This window comes from Ornithodoros turicata, chromosome 3 (assembly GCF_037126465.1).
Source record: "Ornithodoros turicata isolate Travis chromosome 3, ASM3712646v1, whole genome shotgun sequence".
In the NCBI taxonomy this organism is placed as follows: Eukaryota; Metazoa; Arthropoda; class Arachnida; order Ixodida; family Argasidae; genus Ornithodoros; species Ornithodoros turicata.
This window is the reverse complement of record NC_088203.1, coordinates 18365756-18389080: the sequence shown is the minus strand read 5'-3', so window position 1 is coordinate 18389080 and position 23325 is coordinate 18365756. Positions and strand designations below refer to the sequence as shown.

The 23325-nt window shown below is 45.5% G+C and overlaps 1 protein-coding gene across 3 annotated transcripts; it reads left to right on the top strand.

Moving 5' to 3' along the window:
- Nucleotides 1-4589: 4589 nt before the first annotated feature.
- On the top strand, nucleotides 4590-22002 carry LOC135388248 (phospholipid scramblase 3-like). 3 transcript variants are annotated; one of them, XM_064617667.1, is made up of 7 exons: nucleotides 4590-4672; nucleotides 7287-7703; nucleotides 9756-9821; nucleotides 10006-10103; nucleotides 14367-14531; nucleotides 19776-19919; nucleotides 21767-22002. In XM_064617667.1, the coding sequence occupies exons 2-7, from the start codon at nucleotides 7400-7402 to the stop codon at nucleotides 21884-21886; spliced, it is 897 nt and encodes a 298-aa protein (XP_064473737.1). In that variant the 5' UTR covers nucleotides 4590-4672; nucleotides 7287-7399; the 3' UTR covers nucleotides 21887-22002. The 3 variants fall into 3 exon arrangements, with proteins under 3 accessions (XP_064473737.1, XP_064473736.1, XP_064473738.1); XM_064617666.1 differs by having other exon boundaries at nucleotides 9949-10103; XM_064617668.1 differs by lacking the exon at nucleotides 14367-14531 and having other exon boundaries at nucleotides 9949-10103.
- The last annotated feature ends 1323 nt before the right edge of the window (nucleotides 22003-23325 follow it).

Sequence of the window (23325 nt, the reverse complement as noted above, 5' to 3'; positions counted from 1 at the left end):
AAGTTTTCATTGGATTAATAGCCATCCCATTTTTAGATCACCATTTAGAAGAAACGTCAGTTTGTAGCTTATGAACGCCATTTGGGTCGTGGATAACTTTAAATATCTTCACGTCATCGGCGTACTGAAGGACATGAGAATGACGAATATGCAGAGCTAAGTCGTTAATAAAGACACTGAAAAGGAGCGGCCCCAAAATTGAGCCTTGAGGAACACCTGATGGCGGAAAGTGAGGAGAAGAAAAGGCACCGTGCACCTTTGGGACACAGCATCTGTTACTCAGGAACGAAAGGAAGAAGGCAATGAGGGCGTTCCCGAGACTTGTCATATGAAGTTTGCGAAGTAAAATAGTATGGTCCATCATGTCAAAAGCGTTAAAAATGACGAAATAAAGTGTATCTACTTGTCCTCGTGCTGAGACAGAAGGAGCCACAACAATTCTTGCCTGTTGTCCCGTTTCGTCCACGTGTTCGTGAACCTTCCATTTTCTGTAACTGGTCTGTAGCCTAGATCACTACGTTCACATAATTCCCTCCACACTCTAGCAAAGCAGCCATTCACTCCGGCGGTAGAAGCCCGCACGGACCCTTTCTTCCCTCCGGGCTGTTGACCCACAATTCGCATGAACCTTTAAACACGTCACACCTAACCCTTTAAATACCATGCCAATGACGAGGACGGTGCCCAGAAGAAGAACAGTCTCTGTTCGAAATATCGGCGGCTTCTGTCCTGAGGCAACTCCCCTCCTTCATAAATGATACTAGATTGGTGATAGTGGGTCTGCCTGGCATGAAACCATGTTATTGCTCACATATATGTGACATGAGAAAAGAAAACGTGCGATAATAGATGATCTGCTCAAATACCTTTGAAACGCGCACAGTAGACTGACCGGACGACAATTTGATACATTCAAAGGATCGCCGGACTTGTGCACTGGTACGACGACAGAAGTTTTCCAACAGCTGGGGAACACTGTCACGTATAGACAGACAGGCTGAATACATAAAGGAGGGCGGGGGCAAGGAGGTCAGCGTAGGCTCTAACCATTTTGTGCTTTTAATAATAATAATAATAACAACAATAATGTGCGGAAAAGACGTACGCACGAAATCCAAGCGGGCTCACGCCGACGCATTCACAGCTGGCGTGACATGTGTTTGATGGCGCATTCCCTTGTCAGAACTGGTGCAATGTTTTGACCCAGAAAGGGGCAAAAGCTATTCCGTTTGCAGAATCGGGGCATACGCGTTGAATGTTTCATTGACGTTCGTCACGGTTTCACCAACGCTGGATAACTTTGAAACCGAGATAAGGGCCTGCTGAAGTTAACGCTGAATTATTGTTTTACGAACGTTAGCTGGTCACGTGATGAATGTTTCAGTGACAACTACAATTATTGAAGCAGAGGTAAACGTTAGTTTCGTGTTGACCGTTGATCTCGGTGTAAATGCTAATCGGCGTTGGTGAAACCGTTTCCACATTGAACCAGCCAGTGTTGCCGCGGCAGCACTCTTCTCTGACGCTGAACTTAGCAGACAGCCTAATTGTTAGAAACCAAGGTCAGTGCTCAATGATGAAGCACAAACGGTACACATAGCAAACGTCCACGTACAGTACGCATAACAGTTGTGTGGGATGCTAAGAAGATGTACGATACGCACGCAAAAAAGAAAAAAAAAGTCTGTTTTTATGCAATACCAATTATTGAAACGCTGGGGTGTGAGAAACACACACACACGAAGAAACAGACACGACACGGACACTACGTGGGGACGCCTTCACCACGATCGCCCACAGGATGCTCACCCCACCACACACTGTCATACCCGTGCCTCGACTGGCATTGGCTACGAACTTGGATCAGAGCGGACAGTGACAAAATCCGTAGCCAACCGAAGCAGCGGTGCACGTGTTGCCAACTGTTCTAGAAACTGCTCCGGTTTTCGCAGGCTAAAAATATGCGACATTCCCTTGGTTTGTTCAATATCGCTGCCTCAGGGCACCTACATTGAGAGAAGGAAGAGCCCCGTTCAAATCCTTCGCTCTCCTCGATTCTCCTCAGTGCCTTCCGTTCTGGGTTTTCTTCATAAGATTTCTACTACTTGCCGAGCCAAGCCAAGCCAAGCGCACCTGCAAGGGGGCCCCTCTTTCCGACGTATTCGTGCTCTGCCCTCGGTCACACCTAGCGCATGTGCCCTCCGATGGGTCCGCTGTTTAGTTCTCGGAGCGCACTCTACTGAAGCACCTTCCCTTGTTGTTCTCTCCACGCGGAGTTTTGGGGACACGTCATTAAGTTCAGAAAGGTACAGTCAAGCTGTACAACGCAGACAGTTACGTTACCTATGCAATATGACAGGGGGCCCCTATGACCAAACTTTGCCCAGAAGATGAGTGTTTTTCGTGGGGTATCCTCGGACGCTTGAAGTCTTTCGTGAGGGAACGGACCTTCCCGACGTCTAACATGCTGTCACGTCGGCCGTCACACTGCCGGGCCCGTCACTGCTGATCAATGCGCACCCATCTACAGGTGCTGCACAACATGCTGCATGCTCTAGTATTTGGGATGACCGAAACTGTCGTCGCGCAACGTTCAGCGCAGAGGACCTCCGCACATCACTGGGGCAGTGCGGCACGTTAGTGTCACAGCTGGACGCTTTGCGCTTGGTCCCTAAGTCGCAACTACGAAAGGAGGTAGACAGGTGGCGGGCTGCGGTAGCCTCAAATGCAGGGTTTGCTGTATCCCTCCGAAAGAGCTTTGCAACCTGTACCGTTACCGTTTCTATGTAATCGACAGGGTCGATAATTGTGGAAGCGAAGCTTACCTATTGAGGATACCAGCTGATAGCTACGCTGAAGATAGTGCATCCTCAGAGGGAACAAGTGCAAGACCTCCACACAGACAGGAGAACAAGCGCCCCCAGTCTCGTTTGGAACAGATATTTTAGAAGGGGTACTTGACACGAATCCATATCATCTGTCCGAATATACACCAATTTATGCCTCGAAATCGGTCACCTTTTTTTAATGAACTGTTTACAAGGGAAATGTGAGAAGTAGAGAACAAAGAGAAGGACAAATGAGAAAGATGTCTCACTCCTTGCCACAGTGGTTCCGAATTTTTGGTGTGAATCTCTGCGATCCACCTGTATTGCAAGGTATCGCTTCATGACCTCCCCACCTCCCGCACCCCGGTTTCGCGATACCACAAGCTTGTCGATTTCAGCGCATGCATAGTAATTATAACATGCATACATAGTAGGTTGACAGTTGATATTGTCACAGGTACTAAGCCCAGCAAGAAGCCATCGCAGATAGAAAAAAATAATGGCCGACCCACTGACGGATCCGATGGGAAAGCGTTAGCATTAAAACTTGAAAACCCTTTGCAAACTCCCATTCAAAATGCTACACAACAGCGACATTACACAACGCTAACGCAAGACAGCATCCGCAGCCAAACGAGCCTTTCCGGCTTTCTCAGATTCAGCTTGGCGGCGCCGTCTCGTGGCTTCAACCTTCTTTCGCTGCCGCTCCTTCGCACAGCTTTCATAAGCCATGGCGCGCTTCCACACACACGTCTGAACTTGTCGACCACCACAGCTGCACCGTGTAGGTGCCGCCGCGTCGCGCTCTCCAAGCACCCTCTTCTTCCCTCTTCCTTCTCCACTCACCGCGCATGCGCGCCGCGCTGTGCCTCGCCGTCCTCCCATCCCCCGTGGCCTAGTTCCGCGCAAGCTCCACCTGTACTCTACTGTTCGCAGCGTGCATCCTCTCCCCAACCTATACTCTCCTCTTTTGCCCTCGTAGCGCCTCTCTCAACGTCCGGGGCTACAGATAGACCACGCCGCGATTCTTTCATAGCGAGGACTCGAATGCTTACGCATTAATAAACGCTTGGTAGCAGGGATGGCTATTCCTATTCACTAAGGGGAGCTTGCTTTGTAGACCACGTGGTCCGCTACCACGATTTTTATTGGGACGCCGAATAGTGGGCAGAGCACGGAGTATGAACATCTTCTCTTTATAGCTTATGAGCTGATTCGCGACCCCCCGCTTAATGTGCCACGACCTCCCTGGGGGTCGTGACAGCTTCAACGGTCTCAACATTTTTCTCAGCTCTCCTAATTAATCTCACCCCAATCTCGCTTTGGGAATTTTTCCTCACCTCACCTCGATTAATTGGTCGGGGAGATTTGCTCACCTCGCCTCAATGTGCGTGAGGTGAGAATGAGGTGAGGGCACCCTCACTCTTAACTGCCCTCGTGAGGATGCCCATCTCTGATCACCGTAACGACTAGGACTGACCCGGACTCCGCCGGACTGACAGTTCCCGCCCTGATGAACAATAGGCCCGCTCAGCGACATAATGTCATACACACCGAACAAACCAACCTGAGGTTTCTGCGATGAGTTTCAGACATAGATCACCATTCATCGATGATGTTGGTCAAGTCGCTAAAATTCGCAAATTTTCTGGCCAGAGCATGCATATTTTGAGTTTGCAAGACGTAGTTTCTAATTCAGCAAAGCAAGCCACAACGTGGCGACTGCACGTGTACTTCAGAAACTCTCGCGGTGCAGTTGCAGAACAAAGTGTCGCGCGCCCTACTCAGAGGCCACAGTTGAAGCGCTAGTGATTTGCTAGGCTGCATATCATTGTCAAGGAAGGGTAAGTGAAATTGAATTTCCATGAATATCCCAACGCCTGACAGTTCTACATTTGCCTCAGATGAGCCATATCTTCAGGGACCTGAATCGCATTGAAAAATGCAAGATATACACCTGTTGCTTGTAGCAGAGAGATGTTAGTGTGCCCTACCCATATCACCATTTCATTACCATACAACGCAGTATTTGATTTTGTTTAATTGTAGTTGCCTTTATTCATCGATGATTAAGGTATTGCTGGTATACGATGAGGCTGCCCAAACGTGACATACGGCCTCGTTACACATGCTGTCCTCTTCAGGACGAAGCTCCGTTTCCTATGTAGACCCGACCTAGTTGACAAGGCTTGAGAGAACTGTTTTTCATTAACGATTCGCTATGCACAGACGTGAGTGTGCCACTACATCCAACAGTGGAATTCAGTATATTTAGTGTCTGTCCTATATTGTTGTGATAGCATTAGTGGGTTCACTCCACCGAAAATAGTGTGTCTCTTGCGCCGAAAGCTAAGTTCTGACGACCGATAAAGCCACGGGAACCTACGAATAAAAGTGTATGTCGATTGTAAGAAAAAAAAAACAAAAACGCATTAGTAGTCGCATCGCACCTACGTTCCCTATAAACGAAACTCGTTTATAGCACTCTAAAATGATTTGTAGGCCGAAGGTAGCCTGTCGCAGTGTCGTACGATCTTCAAACTCATTCATTCATTTATTTATTTACCCTCAGGGTCGTGAGCCAATATAGAAGGGTCTGGTTAACATACATAATCTTCATATGAACAGAATAAAGATTTATGAAGCCCACATGAACAAATTGTAGCGATACTAGACGGTAAACTAAAAAAAGAAACATTTCGGTCGAATAGAGCAAGCAATCACAGCACAAGTGTACAAGATGGGGATTGAAGTCTACGCAGCGAAATCGTCGCATGAGCATTTCTTAATTTGATTGGCGCCTGTAATGAAGGTAATGGCACCGGGAAGGCAGTTCCTGTTCACCGACATACCAGGCAGAAATTAATCGTGAAATAACCTTGTTGAAGATGAGGAAATTCCCACTTACTGTGGGTGATCGGCACGAGTTGACATATTTATTTATTTATTTCAAAATACCTCCAAAGGTCCCTTGGGGACATTACACGGGGGAGTGGGTTACAATAAAAAAGCAGCACGAGTATATGTACATCACATTTAGTACAAAAAATAGTAAAAGAAATACAACGCCGTGATAATGTGAGATAATAATGTGACATACAACGAAATGTATGCATGAAGAAACAGCAACATCATAAGCTACTATGAAAATGGATCATGTGACATACGTTAATAGTATGTTAAGACGTACCGTACACAAGGAAAACACATAGAAAGGTAACCAAATAATAATTATGATAATTAATAATTAACAGAGATGGCATTACGAAGTTCTTTGGTTTGTTTTATTGTAGCGATGTTGCTCGGAAGGTCGTTCCATTCTAGGACGGTGCGGCAAAAGAATGATTTTGAAAAAAACGTTCGAATGACATAAAAAGCGGTCGATTTTATTTGGGTGTAGGACCTTGGGTTATCTAAGGTAATAGACATCTCCCCGAGAAACGTCATCATGACGTTGGTAGACAGACTGAAACCGAAACAAATCAGAAGGAGAGGGCTGGGTTTCATGAACGGGCACTTGTTCGCTGGCTCCCATCGAAAGAAAAGTAGGACCGAAGGTCGCATCCCTTTCAGGGACCATCGTAATCCCCTCAAGAACGTGTCTTTTCGGGTGCGACCTTCTTCACCTCTAGCTTCGAGCGTAGTTCAACTCTACCAAATTTGTGGCGCTGTCCAACACTATGACGTCATTTGTTTACAAACAGGGAGAGGTCTATTACGTATTACGATAATAAGTTTTGCGAAACAGACAGAGACGACTCATTGCTTAGCGAGTGGAAAGCAGAGGCAGTTTGAGGTTGTTTCCTAGCAATGACAGTGGCCGTGCGGTTGTAACTACCGGATGTGAATAGGGCTGCCTTTGTTGCCTACTCCGTGTTAGCGCCAGGAACCAGCGGTGGCTATCTTTTTTTTTTTTTGATTGCGTGTTAGCGCCGCGAAGCAACTGTGGCTATAAGCGGTGTACACATGTGGACAGATGGAGAGAGGACAGCAGGAAGGAGTGGGTGGGCGACGGGGAGGGGGTTAGTATATGACCTGGGAAAACTTCCGGGTGAACTGTGGCGACATTCGTCTGGAAGGTCTTTCGGGAAACCTCAGACAGCACAGCCGGTGGTAGGATTCGAACCCACCACCTCCCAGTCTTCAGCACGACCTTGGCTACCGCAAACGTCCCGCCTTGACCCACTCGGGCATGCCGGTTGTCGATAGTAAAGAAAAAGATGGAATGATGGAAAATGGTCAGCTGTCATAAAACTATCGATATTCTACAAAAGATAGCTTGTACACTATCGGTACTATTCATAGTCAATTTATCGATAGTTTTGCATCACTAATTAGTCCTCGTTGCGTCAGCATGGAGGTCGCTACTTTCCTTTAACTTCGTTCATTGCCTTCAGTACTAGAGAATACGCACGGGATGACGAGTTTAAACGAGCACGGATTGTTCTATTTGCGCAGTTCCTCCTCTATACTTCAAACTCCCCTGGTGCATTGCTTGTGTGCGGCCCTGAAACAGCTGCAGGAATTAAGGGATTCCCCACGAAGCACGGACAAGAGATCATCTTTAACGGATGTCTGAGACTATAGATCAGGCGGATGATCAGGCGCAGCAAACTGCGAGACCTGTTCAAGCTTTGGTACCTGTGGGCTACATGCTGGTTCCTATACGTCCGGCTATGTTCAGGCCGTTTTGGCCAGGACAAATTCCGGCGAGTGCGGCACAGGGTCAACCGATACAGCAGCAGCCAGTTCCAGTACAGAATACTTCTGAACCAAAACCTAGTCTTCCACGTTCGGCATTCTTCTTGCCTCCGGGAGACCTGACTTTCTTGGACGACATTAGCGGACTAATCATCAACGTGTCTGATGAAAAAGGTAAAGATTGTAGGAACGCTTATCCGTGAAAGTATTGGAAAGATTCTTGCAAAATTATGCAAGATGTCTCACCTAACGTGACGAGACTTTGTGTTGTGTCTGTCCCTTCGTGTTCCCTAGTCGCGGGGTTTTACATTATGGATCACCTAACGTGTTTAAAAAAATTATGACAAATCTAATTGCCTGGACACACCATTAGCGTGAAGCCGAATTTTGTGAATTTAACTCCCAAATATACAAAGCCTACCTCACATTATTTTTCCAGGACCAGAAAGCCGACGTCGGATTGACCCCATTTCATTGGAAAATACATTCCCTACTACAATGGTAACAGCAGAGAGAGATGGAGAGAGAGAAAAAAAGGCTAACCGTCGTTTGGAGGTCTGCAAATTGTCGGCAGCGTTCAGTTCTCCGCAAGAAGCAATGCGAGGAGGCCACCGGCATATATCGTTTCGTTTTTCCTTTTTCACGCTTCTGGTGGCTGCCGTAGAATAACTACAACGCAACGTTAATCCGAAACAATAGTGGAAAGAAAAACAGGAAGAGCCGTGTCACTGGTTCGTTCTGCAGCTCGGCCGACCATCCGCGCATCTCGAAACAACGGTTTTCGTAGTTTTCAGTTAATACCATTGTAGAAGCGCATGTATTTTTCAACGGAACGGGGTCAATCCGACGTACGCTTTCAGTTTCTGACAAACGGGAGGTTTACTTGGCAAATTTAGGAGTTCATTTCAGGAAATTCAATTTCTCGGACTTGAAATAGAGTACTCGGAACTCATGACAAAAGCTCCCTCGACACATAATATCGTTGATCTCATAATATTCATAGAATTAGATCCTTTGGGCGACCAAGTCCAGTCTGGTCTGAATGAAGCGCTCTTTGGAATAAAGCTTTAATATTCAGAAGATGCACAACTAGCACTTCATCAGATGAAAACACACACACACACAAAATCATCTAACGAAGTGCAAGTTCTGCACGAAAGCTAGCTAAAGTGCCACTACGGACTAAATGTCGTTTCTTCAGAATCCTACCAAGGTTATGTTACTGAAATCTTCCTGTCTCACTTTTCATTCCTGCAAAATATTTTGGCTCTACGTGACGTGAAAGCTAGTCAATTTTTATTTTTGAGAACTATGACGTCATGTTATGCTCCGACGGAGGACACGGCTCTCATCACGCAACGTTGTTGCCCTTCGAGTCAACAGGGGGCGCTCACTTTTTGTGCTCTGGTAGCGAAGCCCCACGTGGCATACCATTCAACAGCTCCGACCTTGAAGAAAACACAATGGGAGGAGAAGACCCGTTTCTCCCGTTTTCCAATCTTTCGGTCAGCATCATATGACTTCTCCACCACGTGACGCTCCCGGACGCCGGCGTCTTTTCTAGGAGGCGAGTGCCCTCTTCAAAACATGACATCATTGCAGTTTGTGGGCTTACGATTACGTCACTTGCTCGTTGCGTCATCGAAACTTGTGGAGGCTCAGCAGATCTTCGAAAATTGACAGAAATGCATAGCTTTCGAAAACAGGATTCAAATTTCGCTTATAGAATCCTTGAGGCGCCTTCTTTTCGTGGACTAAATAAAATAAACGCTGTTTTCTGAGTCCAGAGTGGCACTTTAATATTAAACTTTATTCTGAAGAGTGCTTCATTTCCTGGACTTATTTAATAGCCCGTTAATACGATGTTTTAACGCGTTACGTGAAATTGCCTTTGTGATTACAAAGACAATGCTTTAATCCATGGGCCTCTTCACTATGGTGCTTCCAGTTGAGGCGGGGTCGTCACCATCAAAGGGACAAAGCAGCAGCAACTACGAAGTTATAGCGCATGTTACACCTAATGTGTATGTAACGACAATGCTATTACAAGCTCTCCTTGTATAAACTCACCGAGGATACGATTTTAACGGGTATCGGATAGGTGATAATTCTACACAAAGGCTACAAGGAGTCCTGAGTCAAGGATGATGTGCGGCTGCTTCAACCGCCTGAATCTGCGTTATTGGCTATTAGAATATATTTTTTGTCATGCTCTGCTTCTTACAGGTAGATCGGGATGGTTCGCCGTCCGCAATAGCGAAAATGACAAGACCTTCTGTTACTTCAATATCGGTGAGCGCTTTCAAAAAATCAACGCTCCAGCTCCGTCCAGTTCTGTGTTCCGTTCGGATTTAACGTGCATTTTCCCACGATATACTATAAACAGTAGCTTTAAAACTTAGTTCACAATGTTCTGCAGAACGAGTCGCCTGTGAGGAGCTCTGCTGCTGTGCAAACTCCTCCGCAATCTTGACAGGTGTAGATACGCAGTATCGTCGTGTGCTGGATCTGTACCGACCATTCCGATGCCAGAGTGGAGTCAGAGGATATGTCTGCTGCGGCTGCTCGAGACAGGTGAGACAAAGCTCGGAATCGAGCTAGCTGTCAGCGAAGCAGGCTAAATTATTCGGTCTACGGTGTTAGAAAATTAATTCATTTTATTTCGTATTACGAGTCTGTACGCCTAAATCAACCTGTAAGCAAACTAGAAATGCAGCCAGCGAGCATTGTGCAGGTTCGTGCAGTTTCAGAAGAGTCCGCAAAACTTCATGGTTTCGTACAAATATGGCAAGGGGCGACAGCAGTGTGAATTATCTGTGCGCCTGAGGGTTCGTTAGCGCGCGTCCGTTGCGGAAGAGTCCAAGCGGTCCGTACGGTTCGCGTCAAAGTTATCTTGAACACTGCTCCGGCCTACGAAGCGGGAACCCCTCTCTCTCTAAGCAGATGACCAGAACACCTTCCGCAATTATTTATACTAAGTACCACCAGGGCGCATTGGCCGCAATGCCGTTCTGATGCGAGCCAAGCCATGCCATGCCACCGGGATGCTGACATCCTCGGTCTGCATCGAATCTGCAACTGTGGGATCAGTTTGGGCTCAAGTTCCGGAGTTGAAGGTTCTGTGTCGTGGCAGCGTCTCAGCCTCCAGCTGCACGTTGGAAAGCTAACAGCATTTGTGCATGGTGGCGACATGGAAATCGACCTTCCAGCGCGTGGCAGGTTGTGGAAGGCGGCAAAACTATAAGTTTGTTATTTAGGACAGTACTTTGAGCAGGTTGTATTGTCAGGAAACCTATAGACTGCAATGAGAAACTAGGTAAGACCATGAAGACACGGGATTTAGACCGTACTCCTAGTCCGTTTAGTCTGCACACAGCGCAACTAGAACGTGATATAGTGGACTTTTTTTAGAACGGCTTATGCGCATGCGCATGGCATTGAGGCGCACGACTTTGAGGGTTATCTCCGCCTTCATAAGGTGGCGCAGTATGGGAACGACAGAAGTGGGGACCCGTGGGGAGACCGCATGAACGGCGCGAGCTCGTCGGTCCCACTCCGGACCCGTTCTGGTCCTTTGTGCTACTCACGTGGATTTGCTTTGATGTGCTCCGAGCATGGTTGGCTGGAAGGCCGCAGGGTTACGACGCGTATGTGAAAGAGGTCCATTGTGATTGGACTCCACAACGGCGAAAGGACAGTGTCCAATTAGGGAGCGCCCTGTGGCGCGGGCAAGGTCAATCAGTAAGTGCTCAATGGCCAGCGGTGGGTTGGGAGGTGAGTGAGCGCCACATGCCGCGGAGAACATATGATCGGCCAGCGGAATGTCGTTTCTGTTGTAGCGCTGCGGACGTGTCCCCACAGCAAGGGAGGTAGCACCATGTTCCACTCGACGCAGTCGCGTCACAGCTCACACTCACCGCGACAATAGGCTTATTCACAAAGGACTTTCTGACATTGTATATTGCGATGCGAACACGACGCAGACGAGCTCGGAGACAGTCGCTTGAGCTGCGCACCCATTGGCGTGCCTGGCCTACTTGTGGCAGACTCACTATAGCTAGGACTTTCATAAGTGCGGACGAAGTGCGAAACTTCTTTATTCAATATGTAGACTGTGCGATAAATTTGGCCAAGTAGACTCACAAGCGGTGCCAGCCATTACTTTATCGGTCTCATTTCTACGTTGCCGTTTATGCTAACCCTTTTAAGCTGTGACATTGTCACAATGGGAATGACACCGACACACTCTAGCTAGCTGTAACATAACTGTACCCAAGTATCTACACTTATGGCAATTTGAGAAAGTATTAGTGCGGTACATTTCTCTCACTGCTTTTACGGCTGCTTAGCATGATTTCTCTCGTTCTGTTAACACATTACCGTTAGGCGCAGCGTGCGTATACTTATGTAAGTCTGGTAAATATGCGTCAACACCAGGGCAAGGCGGTAGAACCAGCCTTGTGTCTGGCTTACACTGTTGCATTCGCATGCAGTACGGATGAGGGGGAGTGTTGGGGGGGGGGGGGGTCGGTACGCAAGAGATGATCCAGACCGCGCCGCGAAGCAACTGTGGCTATGAGCGGCGTTCAGATGTGGACAGAGGGAGAGAAGACAGCAGGAAGGAGTGGGGGACAGTGGAACCAGACCGTACTCCTTGCGCTGTCGGGGACACGTATCGACGAGCCTGACCAGTGAGCGAAGATGCTTCGCGCTGGCGCGCCGGTGCTCAGCCTGTTGTGTTGCTAAAATGGCTTCCCCCAGGCCACCAGGTCAAATAAATCACAATCACAATCCATGGCTGGGGTCAATGATAATATAACGTTGCCTGTTCACTGTCGCCGGATTGAGTGTGGATGTGAGAGTGGAGTACTTGGCGCGTTGTCCGCGAAAAGTACATTGCGGGCTTTTTATTTGTTAAACGCGAATGTCGTTGGTGCCGTTGATGCATGCGTCTGAACAACCTGTTGTGCAAACCGTGACGTAGCCCGACTTCCGACGTAGGGAGGTGGGGGTGGGAGGCTCGGTACATCCTCGCCCTGATCTCGGTTGCGCCAATTACACACACACACACACACACACACAAACACACACATCGCTGTGCATGCAGCAGGATGGGAGATGAAAATCCTGAATGTTGGAAAGTTAAAAACGCGATTATGTACATATAGGTTGTCATGGCCGGCGATGGCACGTCACGACATTGGAGAATAGTTTGAAATGCTCATGAGTTCAAAACTATGCAGGAATACTGCTTAGATAGATGACTAGCAACAGAACTTACGCGATTGTCACGCTGGATCTCCCTGGCCCCTCGCCCGCCGTACACGGTGTTCCAGTTAAATCCCAGGGCTAAATAACTCGCAAACGGGTGCACCAATCAAATCATTTTCATATCTCTCCGATACCATCTACAAGCTGCCCACGAGGGCGTAATCATTGGTGTAATTCATTGATGGATAAGGGGGTGCACTCTTAAAAATGAACTTCACCACATAGCACGCTCCTAGCCAACCACCATCCCGAATGACAACGTTCTCGCCCCTGATTTGTTGAAAACGGGAGGAGGAGCCTATTTTGTGCCGTGCATAATGGACACAAAATAGGCTCCTCCTCCCGTTTTCAACAAATCTAGGGCGAGAACGTTGTCATTCGGGGTGATGGTTGGCTAGGAGCGTGCTATGTGGTGAAGTTCATTTTTAAGAGTGTGGGAGACAGTCCTTTTGCACTTCACCGCGATCAGCCGAGACACAAATATGTAAACCGAAACCAATAAATTGCTGCAACAAATGACACGCTTCGGTGGCAGGCTTCTCTCTAAAAGGCGTCCTCTGAATTTCCCAAAAGGCGTAGTACACATCTTCATGGACGATCCCCTGCTTTCGAAGTTGTTTTTCACGAAACTCATTTGAATTTGTATTTATATAATGAGCGCCTCCCACTCATTCAAACGGTTCGTAGTTGGAAAAAAAGAAAGTTATTCGATTGGTGCACCCAGTCGCCAATTATTTAGCTCCGGGACTTAACTAAAACACCCTGTACATACAGGTTGTCCCAGAAAACATGTCATAGAATTCTAATAAAAAAACTATGCCACATAGAATCATGCGGCCAATGGCATTTGTTCTTACTAGGTTTTTGCCACCTCCTGATGTGCATGTCATGACACCTAAGTTTAATTATGTAAGATTTTGCGAAGTGAACTCTGATATTTGCCAAGTAAAGGTCACCGTTTTACCCCACCAACATGAAGAGCGTGCCGAATTTACTCAAACTGATGATAATTGACAGTGAGTGATATTCAGGATCTACTCTAGCGCGATCTAGCAGGATCTTCCTCCGCGAGCTCCGCAGAGCATGATTTCCGGCTATTTTTTTCGATATGATAGTTCCTCAATATTGCTGTCAATTATCATTCATTTGAGTAAATTCGGCACCTTCTTCACATTGGTGGGGTAAAAAGTGACCTTTACGTGATAAATTTCCGAGTTCAGTTCGGAAAATTTTCAATAATTAAACTCAGGTTACATGACATGCACATCAGGATGTGGCAAAAACCTGGTAAGAACAAATGCCGTTGACCACATGATTCTATGTGGCGTAGTTTTTTTCTATATAAAAATTGAATGAGACGTTTGCTGGGACACCCTGTATATAGCTTTTCTCGTCGGTTTTGCACGGTTTGCGTTGGTCGATCCGCGTGGGTTGATCGCCCGTAGCCTCCCCGTGGCTACGTCACTGTGCACAACAACAGCGTCCTTGCTGGATCTGTAGAGTGCTAACAAGAGAAAGAGCAGTGTGGACTGATCATTACATAAATGTTCTTATATGCAAACGCAGGAAATGCGCGTGAGCGATGCCTATGGCAATAAAATTGGCTTTGTGTTCGAGAATGCCACCTTCTGGAGAGTGTCATTCTCCATCTGTGATGCGTCTAGAAAGCCCTTCCTGAAGGCGGATGGCCCATGCTTCTACCCGAATTTGAATAACGACTCAACTTTTCAGGTACTGTGCCACGAAGGGGTTGTCCTGAAGCACGTTAGGCCACGACTCCGCTTTGCTCCGCGATAGGACATAGTGCGACTTTCATTTACAATCAGTGCTGTAACACGTCTCCTACATCAGCAACCTGCAATAATCGTTGACACCAACGGCCTTTGAACATGTTCATGGCGCCACAAGCGAGTAATCTGTGAATGTGTCAGGGGACATTGAAACTTTTTGAGCAGTTTACGCATTGCACGCTAGATGTCGCTGTGCGCATGTTCAATTGCCATTGATGTCAATGGTCGTTCAACAGCGCATATTTTGAACAGAGGTGAAATTCCGATGTTCAAACTATTCAATTTTCATGTTTTGCGCTGATTCGGTATGCACACAATTGAGAGCAGTGTAGTTATAGCGCACACTGCCAACTAACAGAACATTTAGTTTGTATAAGAAATGAATGTCGCCCAATAGTGAGTACGCAAAAATACGAATACAGTCACTGAATATAAGGCGCTTTCACGAATTTCCGAAAGAACCCGAAAGTTGGGGTATACGGTTCTCAATACTGGAGTGTATAATCACCGCACGGATCCCCGTCGTCTGCTTCGTAAGAGCAGCGCGTCCCCGCTTCACTTTCGAAGAACCTTGCCAGACGCGTTTGTAGATTCGGTGCCCGATGACAACTTACCTCAAAACTAAATAACGAGTAAGATAAAGGTTTAGAGACAAGCAAATTTTCTTGCCCTGTATAGAGGCACTTTAAACAAACTGTAAAGTGAAATATAACCATCACGTTCTGAAATATCATAATGTAGTAGGTGGTTGTGTGACGAGACACACAAGTCGTCACCTCTCAGGTCGCAAGCGAGAAAGTGGGAAACGGACCGGGATTTGCGGACATATATGTCATATTGTAGTAGTAGCGGAGACCGTGGAGAATTGTGAAGCAGGCCGGTTGTCACACTGGCTACTTAAAGAAAACATAACGTAGCAGCGGAGCCGTTTTCACGCTGTTCGTCAGTGGCAACCATTAACTGAAGAAATTTTCATTATCCTGGAAAGTGTGGCAAAGTGCGCACAGCACAAGACTTGTTTCCACCACGAGTACGTAAAATTGTGTACGTAAGTCAGTACGTGTTCGTAATGTTCACTCACCTTTCGGAAATCGTTTCGCGGATTTTCAGCGCATCACGTCCCACAGTTAAGTCTACTGCAGAAGCAAAGTGATTGCGGGTGTCAAAAGGGTCAGTTGTCCCATAGGAGGTGGGGCAAGTTGTCACATGCTTCAAGTGGTGCAGCAGCTGATAGTGCAAAATATATCCGTGAGAAAGTGCTTCAGTAGGTTCTTTTAGTATATCTTAGAGATGGTGTCATAATTTAGCGCCGCTTTTTACATTTTCAATGCCGGTCTACCAGCCAGTAATGGCTCGCTTGCATTAATCCTGTACAGCTAGGACAGACGTGGAAATATCAAATGTAAGCAGGGTGTCGAACCGAACCCGAACCCGAACCGAAAACCGTACCCGAACCGTTAATTTTGCCGGAACCGTACCCGAACCCGAACCGAAATTTTCATGACACTGTTGAACCCGAACCGGAGCAGAACCGTAAAAAATAATAGCGGTAACCGGTTCGCAACAAAACGGTTCGGACATAAAAGAAGTCAGCATAAGAGTTCCTCTCAATCCCAGAACGAAGACACATTGGTATCATCATCACACGTCCACATCATGAATTTCGGAAATTATCACCTAGCAGACAAACGAGGACATATAGCAAGTATACTCTCAGCGTCTTTTTAACACGCTGAAGCGCAGTTGTCCTTGTGAGCGCCGTGTCTAGCGCCCCACGCACGCGCTGCGGCGTCTACTCTTCAGAGACGAGTCGCCAAGCGGACGAATGAAACAAGAATAGAGTAGGCCAGTTATGTAGCTCTATTAGGACGAATATGTGATTAAGTAAGCTCCCAACATTTCCCTTTACACGTGAGCAGTAAAAATTACACAAGTTAGAAACATGAGAAGTGGAGAAGCAGCGTACGCAGAACAGTGCTTGTTTGATTGGTCGTGGTTTGAAAAGTAAATGCAGTTCTGCTTATTGGTAGTGCAGTTGTGTCGCCTGTTACTTTGTCTTTGTCTTGCCTTTGCCTTTGTTTTGTGGATTAACTAGTACACTGCTGTGAGCTCGGACAGAGTAAGGCTGGCAGGCTTATTTTCGACATGCTTCCGTACGGTTTCAGATCGATTCACGCTGCGAATGCAGTCTGCCGGCAAGTACCGTCGTCTATGTAACGCTGTCAATCTTATTAGGCTTCCTTTAAGTGTATCTTGCTGGCACTGTGCGTGTGAAAAAAGAGATTTTAGGAACAGAAAGTAGCAGGTCTACAACCGCTTCATTCATTTCTCCTTTCTCTCGCTAAAGGGAGTACCTGACCGCTAAAAACGTCAATGCAGACAACAGCGGTACGCTATTAGCCACGCATTTCCTGATAAAAGCAGTTTTATGGAACATATAAAATAGAAGCGTTGAACCGGTTCGTGAACCGGTTCGAGGTTGAGAACCGGTTTGCGAACCGGTTCGATTTTTGGCATGGCCGAACCGGAACTGAACCGGAACGAAATCAAAGCAACGCGAACCCGTACCCGAACCGAAACCGTATTGTTTGCGGTTCGACACCCTGAATGTAAGGCTTAAGTTAATGGGTTCCTCTCTGCGCGCTTAGTACCAGAAAACGATGCTTTAAAAGCTCGCTACAACAAATATAAGAATATTTTGAAGGACCTGTTACGCATAGCCAAAGCTAATTATTACGAGGAGCAAGTTTTGGCTGCTAATGGCAATACACAAAAGCTGTGGAAAGTTGTGTACATGGCTCTGAACAAAAAGGGTAAAGAAAAATCGGATTGATGCCATGAGGGACTCCCAGGGTACCTTTTAACTGATAAGTCCAGGATTGCCGAAAACAGGTTTATACAGGTTGCTGGAAGTGTCAGTCGTTTTGCTGCTGCAGATGAACCTGTAGCAATGCCCCCTTTTAATTCCAGTACTTTTTTTCTAGCGCCTACATGTCCAGAGGAGATTCATGGTATCATTCGCGGTTTAAAAAATTCGAATAGTTATGGATGTGATGGTATATCTACGTCTTTGCTAAAAAAATGTAGTAACTGTCTATCACACCCGCTTAATTGTGTTATCAATGCGATATTTGAAGATGATGTGTTTCCTGCGGAACTGAAGATGGCAAAGTTTGGTCCTGTTTTTATAGAAAGGGGACAGGCTTGAAGTACTAAATTATCGACCTATAGCAATTTTGTCAGTTTTTAGCAAGGTTATTGAAAAGCTTTTATGAAAGAGACTGGAGCATTTTTTTCTCATCTAGGCTACTTTCGCCTGCTCAGTATGGTTATACGAATGGAAAGTCTACTGCACTTGCCCTTGCTAATATATCTGAACAAATAAGAAATAATATTGAACGCAATATCTTAACTCTGGGCACCTTTGTTGACCTGTCGAAGGCATTTGACATTGTTGATCACGAGATTTTATTGAGTAAACTCGCAAGGTACGGGGTTAGAGGACTACCGTTAAAGTTAATTAGGAGCTCTTTAACTGATAGGCAGCAGTATGTTTCTATTGATGGCAGATGTTCTAGTATAAAACAGAACATAGTCGGTGTACCACAGGGCTCTGTGTTGGGACCTTTTCTCTTTTTAGCATTTATAAATGATTTGGCCAATTCTTTGTCCGGGAAAAGCATTCTTTATGCAGATGATATAAACATATTTGTTTCTGCAACAAATTAGGTTGATTTATACATAAGGGCTAATCGGGAGCCTGGAATTCTTGGAAACTGGTTAGCATCCAACAAGCTTATTCCAAATATAAATAAGTCATCCTATATTGTGTTTCACTCTGCACAACGAAGATTTGTCACCCCAAACGAGGAATTTGTATTCTGTGGTGTAACTTTACGTGAGGTAAATTCTACCAAGTTCCTTGGTCTAGTATTTGACAAGCACTTGAAGTGGGATCTACATGTGCTTGCTGTAAGGAAAAAGATGTCACTGGGCAATTTTTGCTCTCACTAAAATTAGGAACTTATTGCCACTAAACACATTACTGTCCGTTTATTATGCGCTAGTTCATTCCCACCTCACGTATGCTGTTGAGGTGTGTGGATTAGCTTATGGTACAACCCTGACCCCTGTCTACTTGTTGCAAAAAAGAGCCCTCAGGATTATATTGCATTTGCCTCTGAGAGAATCTGTCACATTTGCATTTACGCACCTACGTGTGCAGCCAATTTTTCAATTAATCAAATATCGAACTGTATTACTTGTTCATAAAGTGGTCCACGGGCATGTACACATTGATTCTATTAATATAACGAGATTGATGACACCGCATTTTACCAGGTCTGATTCGTTGCAGTTACGGTTGCCCAGGGTTAGAACCAACTATGGATTTAATGGCATAAGCTACTTTGGTGCACAGGTTTGGAATAGCTTGCCGCATGAAATTAGGGTTGTATCTGTAGTACATGTACTTAAAAAATTATGTAAAAATTTTATGTTCAGAAGTTGAGCCACTTCTGTGTTAGTTCGTTCGTGTGGTGCCTTACAATACACAATGTTGGGATGTATTATGTTATAGAGACCGCCTCCCAGTCCCCGCCGGTTTATCCCAGTGGTCTAGCACTTTCTCTTTTGCTTGTATTATGGTTGTATGGATAAATAAAATATGAAATATGAAAAATATTAAATATGTTTTTCATATGCACTCCATTCGGTATGCCCCCACAGTAAAGATTATGAGAAAATGCAGCTGAGACAACCAGTTCCTGCGACGACAACCTGCCCTTCTACTGGTTACTCTATTGTCACACTTGATGACCTCCGCGCAAATGTCTTTTATCAAAAATGTCTTGAGTTTAATATGTGCGTTGTCTAGGCCAAAGATCGCACTGATCTCCGGCGTTGGTTTCATCGGTCTTACGAGCGTATTTTCGTCACAGCGAGGTCAGAAGTAAAAACTGTCACAACCTTCCCAGGGCTGCGTCCTCCCTTGCATAACGCATTTGAGGCAATTGTAACGGTTGTATCCATGCTCAATGTACAGCAGAGCTATTACGTATCTGAAGAGCTCAGATTACAAGATCTTATTAAAATTCACGGTGTCTACGAGTTTGCCATTCATTTTAGATTTGCTGTAGTGCAAAAAACTGCGCGCCATGGAGTTTGAAATGTGCTCTTTCTTCAGGTGCAGCTGCGAAATTTAAGCGGGGAGGTAGTGGGCTATATAAAGAGAGCAACCCGCCAGGGGAAGGAAACATTCGTCGCTTCATTTCCAAAAGAGCTGAGCAGTACAGAGAAGGCCTGCGTACTTTCCTGCGCAGTGTTGTCGGTAAGGATCAGTCTAGCTCGGTGCAAAATTCGGGAAATGTTACACGTCAAAGTTGCATTGCGTCATTGTAGCAAAAATGCTGTGAAGGGGAACGTGGGCGAGCAAAAGCCAGACAGACATGTACTTGTGCAGTCAAACCACACCAGTTCGACTACTATGCGGCATAAGCTGCCGTGGAACTGGTAGTATTTCGCTACACGCTCAGCATGCGTTCTTGGGACTCGTTCGTGGTGCTTAGGTGCAATCGTCACCCCTTAGTTCTGATGAAGGCGGAGCTTCCGCGGCAACGTCGACGCATCCCCTTAGCTTTCCACCTATAAATAAAGAGCTCCCTCCTTTTTTTCCTTACTTCCTACGCCTTCCTTGTCTGCCTCTACTAATTTCACGGTTGCCCGACCACATTTCTTTTGAGCGTGTATATATATACAGGGTGTCTTTTTTTTTTTATAGGCGATACAGATTTTTCATAAAAAAAACTAAGCTCTAGACATGCCGTTGTCACTTCTATCATCTCTGGGCCGGCGGACGTTCTTGGCCATATGTTGTTCAACCGTCAAGTCAATAATTAACTAAAAATCGTTAATTAACTTTTTAATTATAAAACCTACGAAGTTGTCCCAGTGAGAGCATCTTTTCCTTTCGGTGACCTGATGTCGTAGCCGTTTTCAGAACAAAAATCCGTTCGGTAGATCGTCCGCAAAAAATTCGTGAAGGAACAACATTTTTCTCTTTTTTTTCTTCTCCATTGTGCATATATATGTACTGTATAGCGTACGCATGCCAGAGACTATAGTCAGTAATTAACAAAGCATTTTACGCATCGCAATTTGAAAGATTAGACAGAGAAAAGAAAGGTGGACGGCGAAGCTGAATGCTGTCTTCCGTCCGCAGGTTCCTTCCCTTTTCTCTTTGATTTTGCCGCAGTAAATTTATCTGTGCTGGTGAAATTTCCCTGCCTTCCATATGTTTCCTGTAGTGACGGAGCTGCTTTTGACTGCTATTCAGCTTTAGCACCTCTTCTGGATTGCCAAAGGATTAGACAAATCCGGATTTAAGAGGGATTTGATTTGGAAGGACGAAAATAAATCGCGGTTTCAAATTTGCTCAAGAAATTTAAAGCACGACCTGATATGAACATGATTTAGTGTCTCTTGAAAGCGAGGACGTGATTTAAATCAGATTTGTTTGGTTTCAACAGCAAGTCCTATGGTGTTGATCAGACTGGCGCCCCTTACTCCAAAAAGTAATTGATTACCGTTACAGTTACTCTTCTAGCTAAAGTAATTGATTACCGTTACAAATTACTCGACTCAAAATGTAATTGAGTAACGAGTATAAAAGTAACGCGTTACTCGGGCCGTTACTTTCATGTAAAAAAATCCACCCCTGTGTGCTTCCAAAAAAGAAAAAGAAAAACCCGAACGCCCAAGTGATTGGGACAGCTAAAATCGCTGGCGGCGGCGGCTGTGTGGCTGGCGGCCACTGTTCCTAGTGGTGGAAGAAGAAGAAGAGCTAAAATCGCGCGAAAGAGTCGCGCATGAGAAGTAGCAATAATAGTTTTCCGCTTACTACAGTTGAATGGCCCGAGAAAGACGCAGAAAACTTCTCACAGAGCATTGTTATTTTGAGTCAGACTCTACTTCAAAAGGAATTGATTACTCGGTAATTGATTATTCAAAATTGTAATCGAAGTACTTGAGAAATTACTTGTTCAAAAATGTAATTGATTGCTCGAAAAATTACTCAAAAAGTAATTGATTACAATTAACGCAATTACTTGTAACGCGTTACGTACAAGTTTGGTGTCGATGCCGACGTAAATGCCAAAACTATTCTTTTTTTTTCAGCGCTTCATGGTGTGCGACAGTGGCCACGTCACATGCTGCTTTGTTTGGTCCGTGTTCCTCTTATGCTGCCCATGCTGTTGCTTCAGCCTTTGCATGGCTGACAGCGATGAAGAAGAGTGAAATGTTGCAGATGCGCATCTACCGACGCCGTATAGTTCTGCACCAGACACCTATTGCATGGAATATAAACTAGGAATTGATCATCTTACAATTCGTTATAAATATCCATCTACGTGCTTACTTCTCTTCGCTTTTACATCGAGTGCCAGAAAAGAAAAAAAACTTAGTAGTATTTAAAGTAGTATTTAAGTAGTATTTAAAAACTTAGTAAAAGTATTGTACTGCGGCGGTGAAAAAAAGAAGGGTGTGTGGAAAAATAGTTGACGGTTGGAGCGAACTCTTAAAGAGGCACTAAAATGCAAAAACAAGTTCACTTCAAAATACGTTATTATAATTCAAAGCGTTGATTCCGTTTCGAAGCTACAGTCAGAATTATATCGGTACCAAAGCGGAGTAGCGTGGCTGTCCGAAGGACGTGAAGATAAATGTTAGCTGAACATTCGCCGGAACTGTTGTGGGCTACAGTACAGTTAATCGGTATTTTAAAAATTCACCAGTTTGCAATATGCCGTGCATATACGGAACGCTGCGATCGGACCCGTTCCAAATCCACACACACACTATCAGTATGCACGCGCTTCAACTCTGTCTCATTGGATGCTGCCAATCGTTGCCTTCTCGTGGGGATCCCATTCGTTGCCGCCAAAGACTGCTCTGCTTTCATTGCGTTTCTCTTCTAAACGGTAACATTGTGTGAACTAATTTTGTAAGCTGCACTAATTGAAACACGGACTTTCATTGGACACGAAGTTATTTTTTCATTTTAGTGCCCCTTTAAGATAATGTTTAGTGTCTGAGGATACTGAACATGCCGCTGCATCCTCCAACACTTTCTTTTTCGATCAACAGCGTTTGCTACAAAAATTATAACTGTTTGTGTTTTGTGTGTTTGTTTTTGAAAATAATCAACGATCGTAGTTTCTCTTCCTTTGATAGTGTTGGATAACGTGTTTACAGCCCCTGTGAGAGGCCAGGATTTTGTGGCGAACGACGAAGTCATATCCACATTTGGTGTGGTTAAAGGAGTGTGGAAGCGGCAGTATTAAGAATTTCAAGATTTCGTTTCACACTTGAGCATCTGATACTGATACCGTATTGTAGAATGTTGAGAGTACGATGGTCGCAAATGACGGCGACTGCAGATGGAACATCTGACGAGATCTGCGTATACTTATGTCCCATACCCCTTCGCCCCCCCCCCCCCATTCTTTACTTCCGGCAAACTGGCAGGGCTTCGAGCAAGAGGTCATCCGCTGAAGACTACCACACAAGGAAAGGACGAGTTGGCCGGAAAGAAAGAGTTGAAGGAGAGAAGGGAAAAGGATCTAGGATAGAACTATAGGTTGTGTGTCATTAACAGTTTTTGTTGGCAGTGGCTTGTCTCCTCCTTCACCTCGTCTGCAACCTTGACACACTATATACACATATATGCATATGTG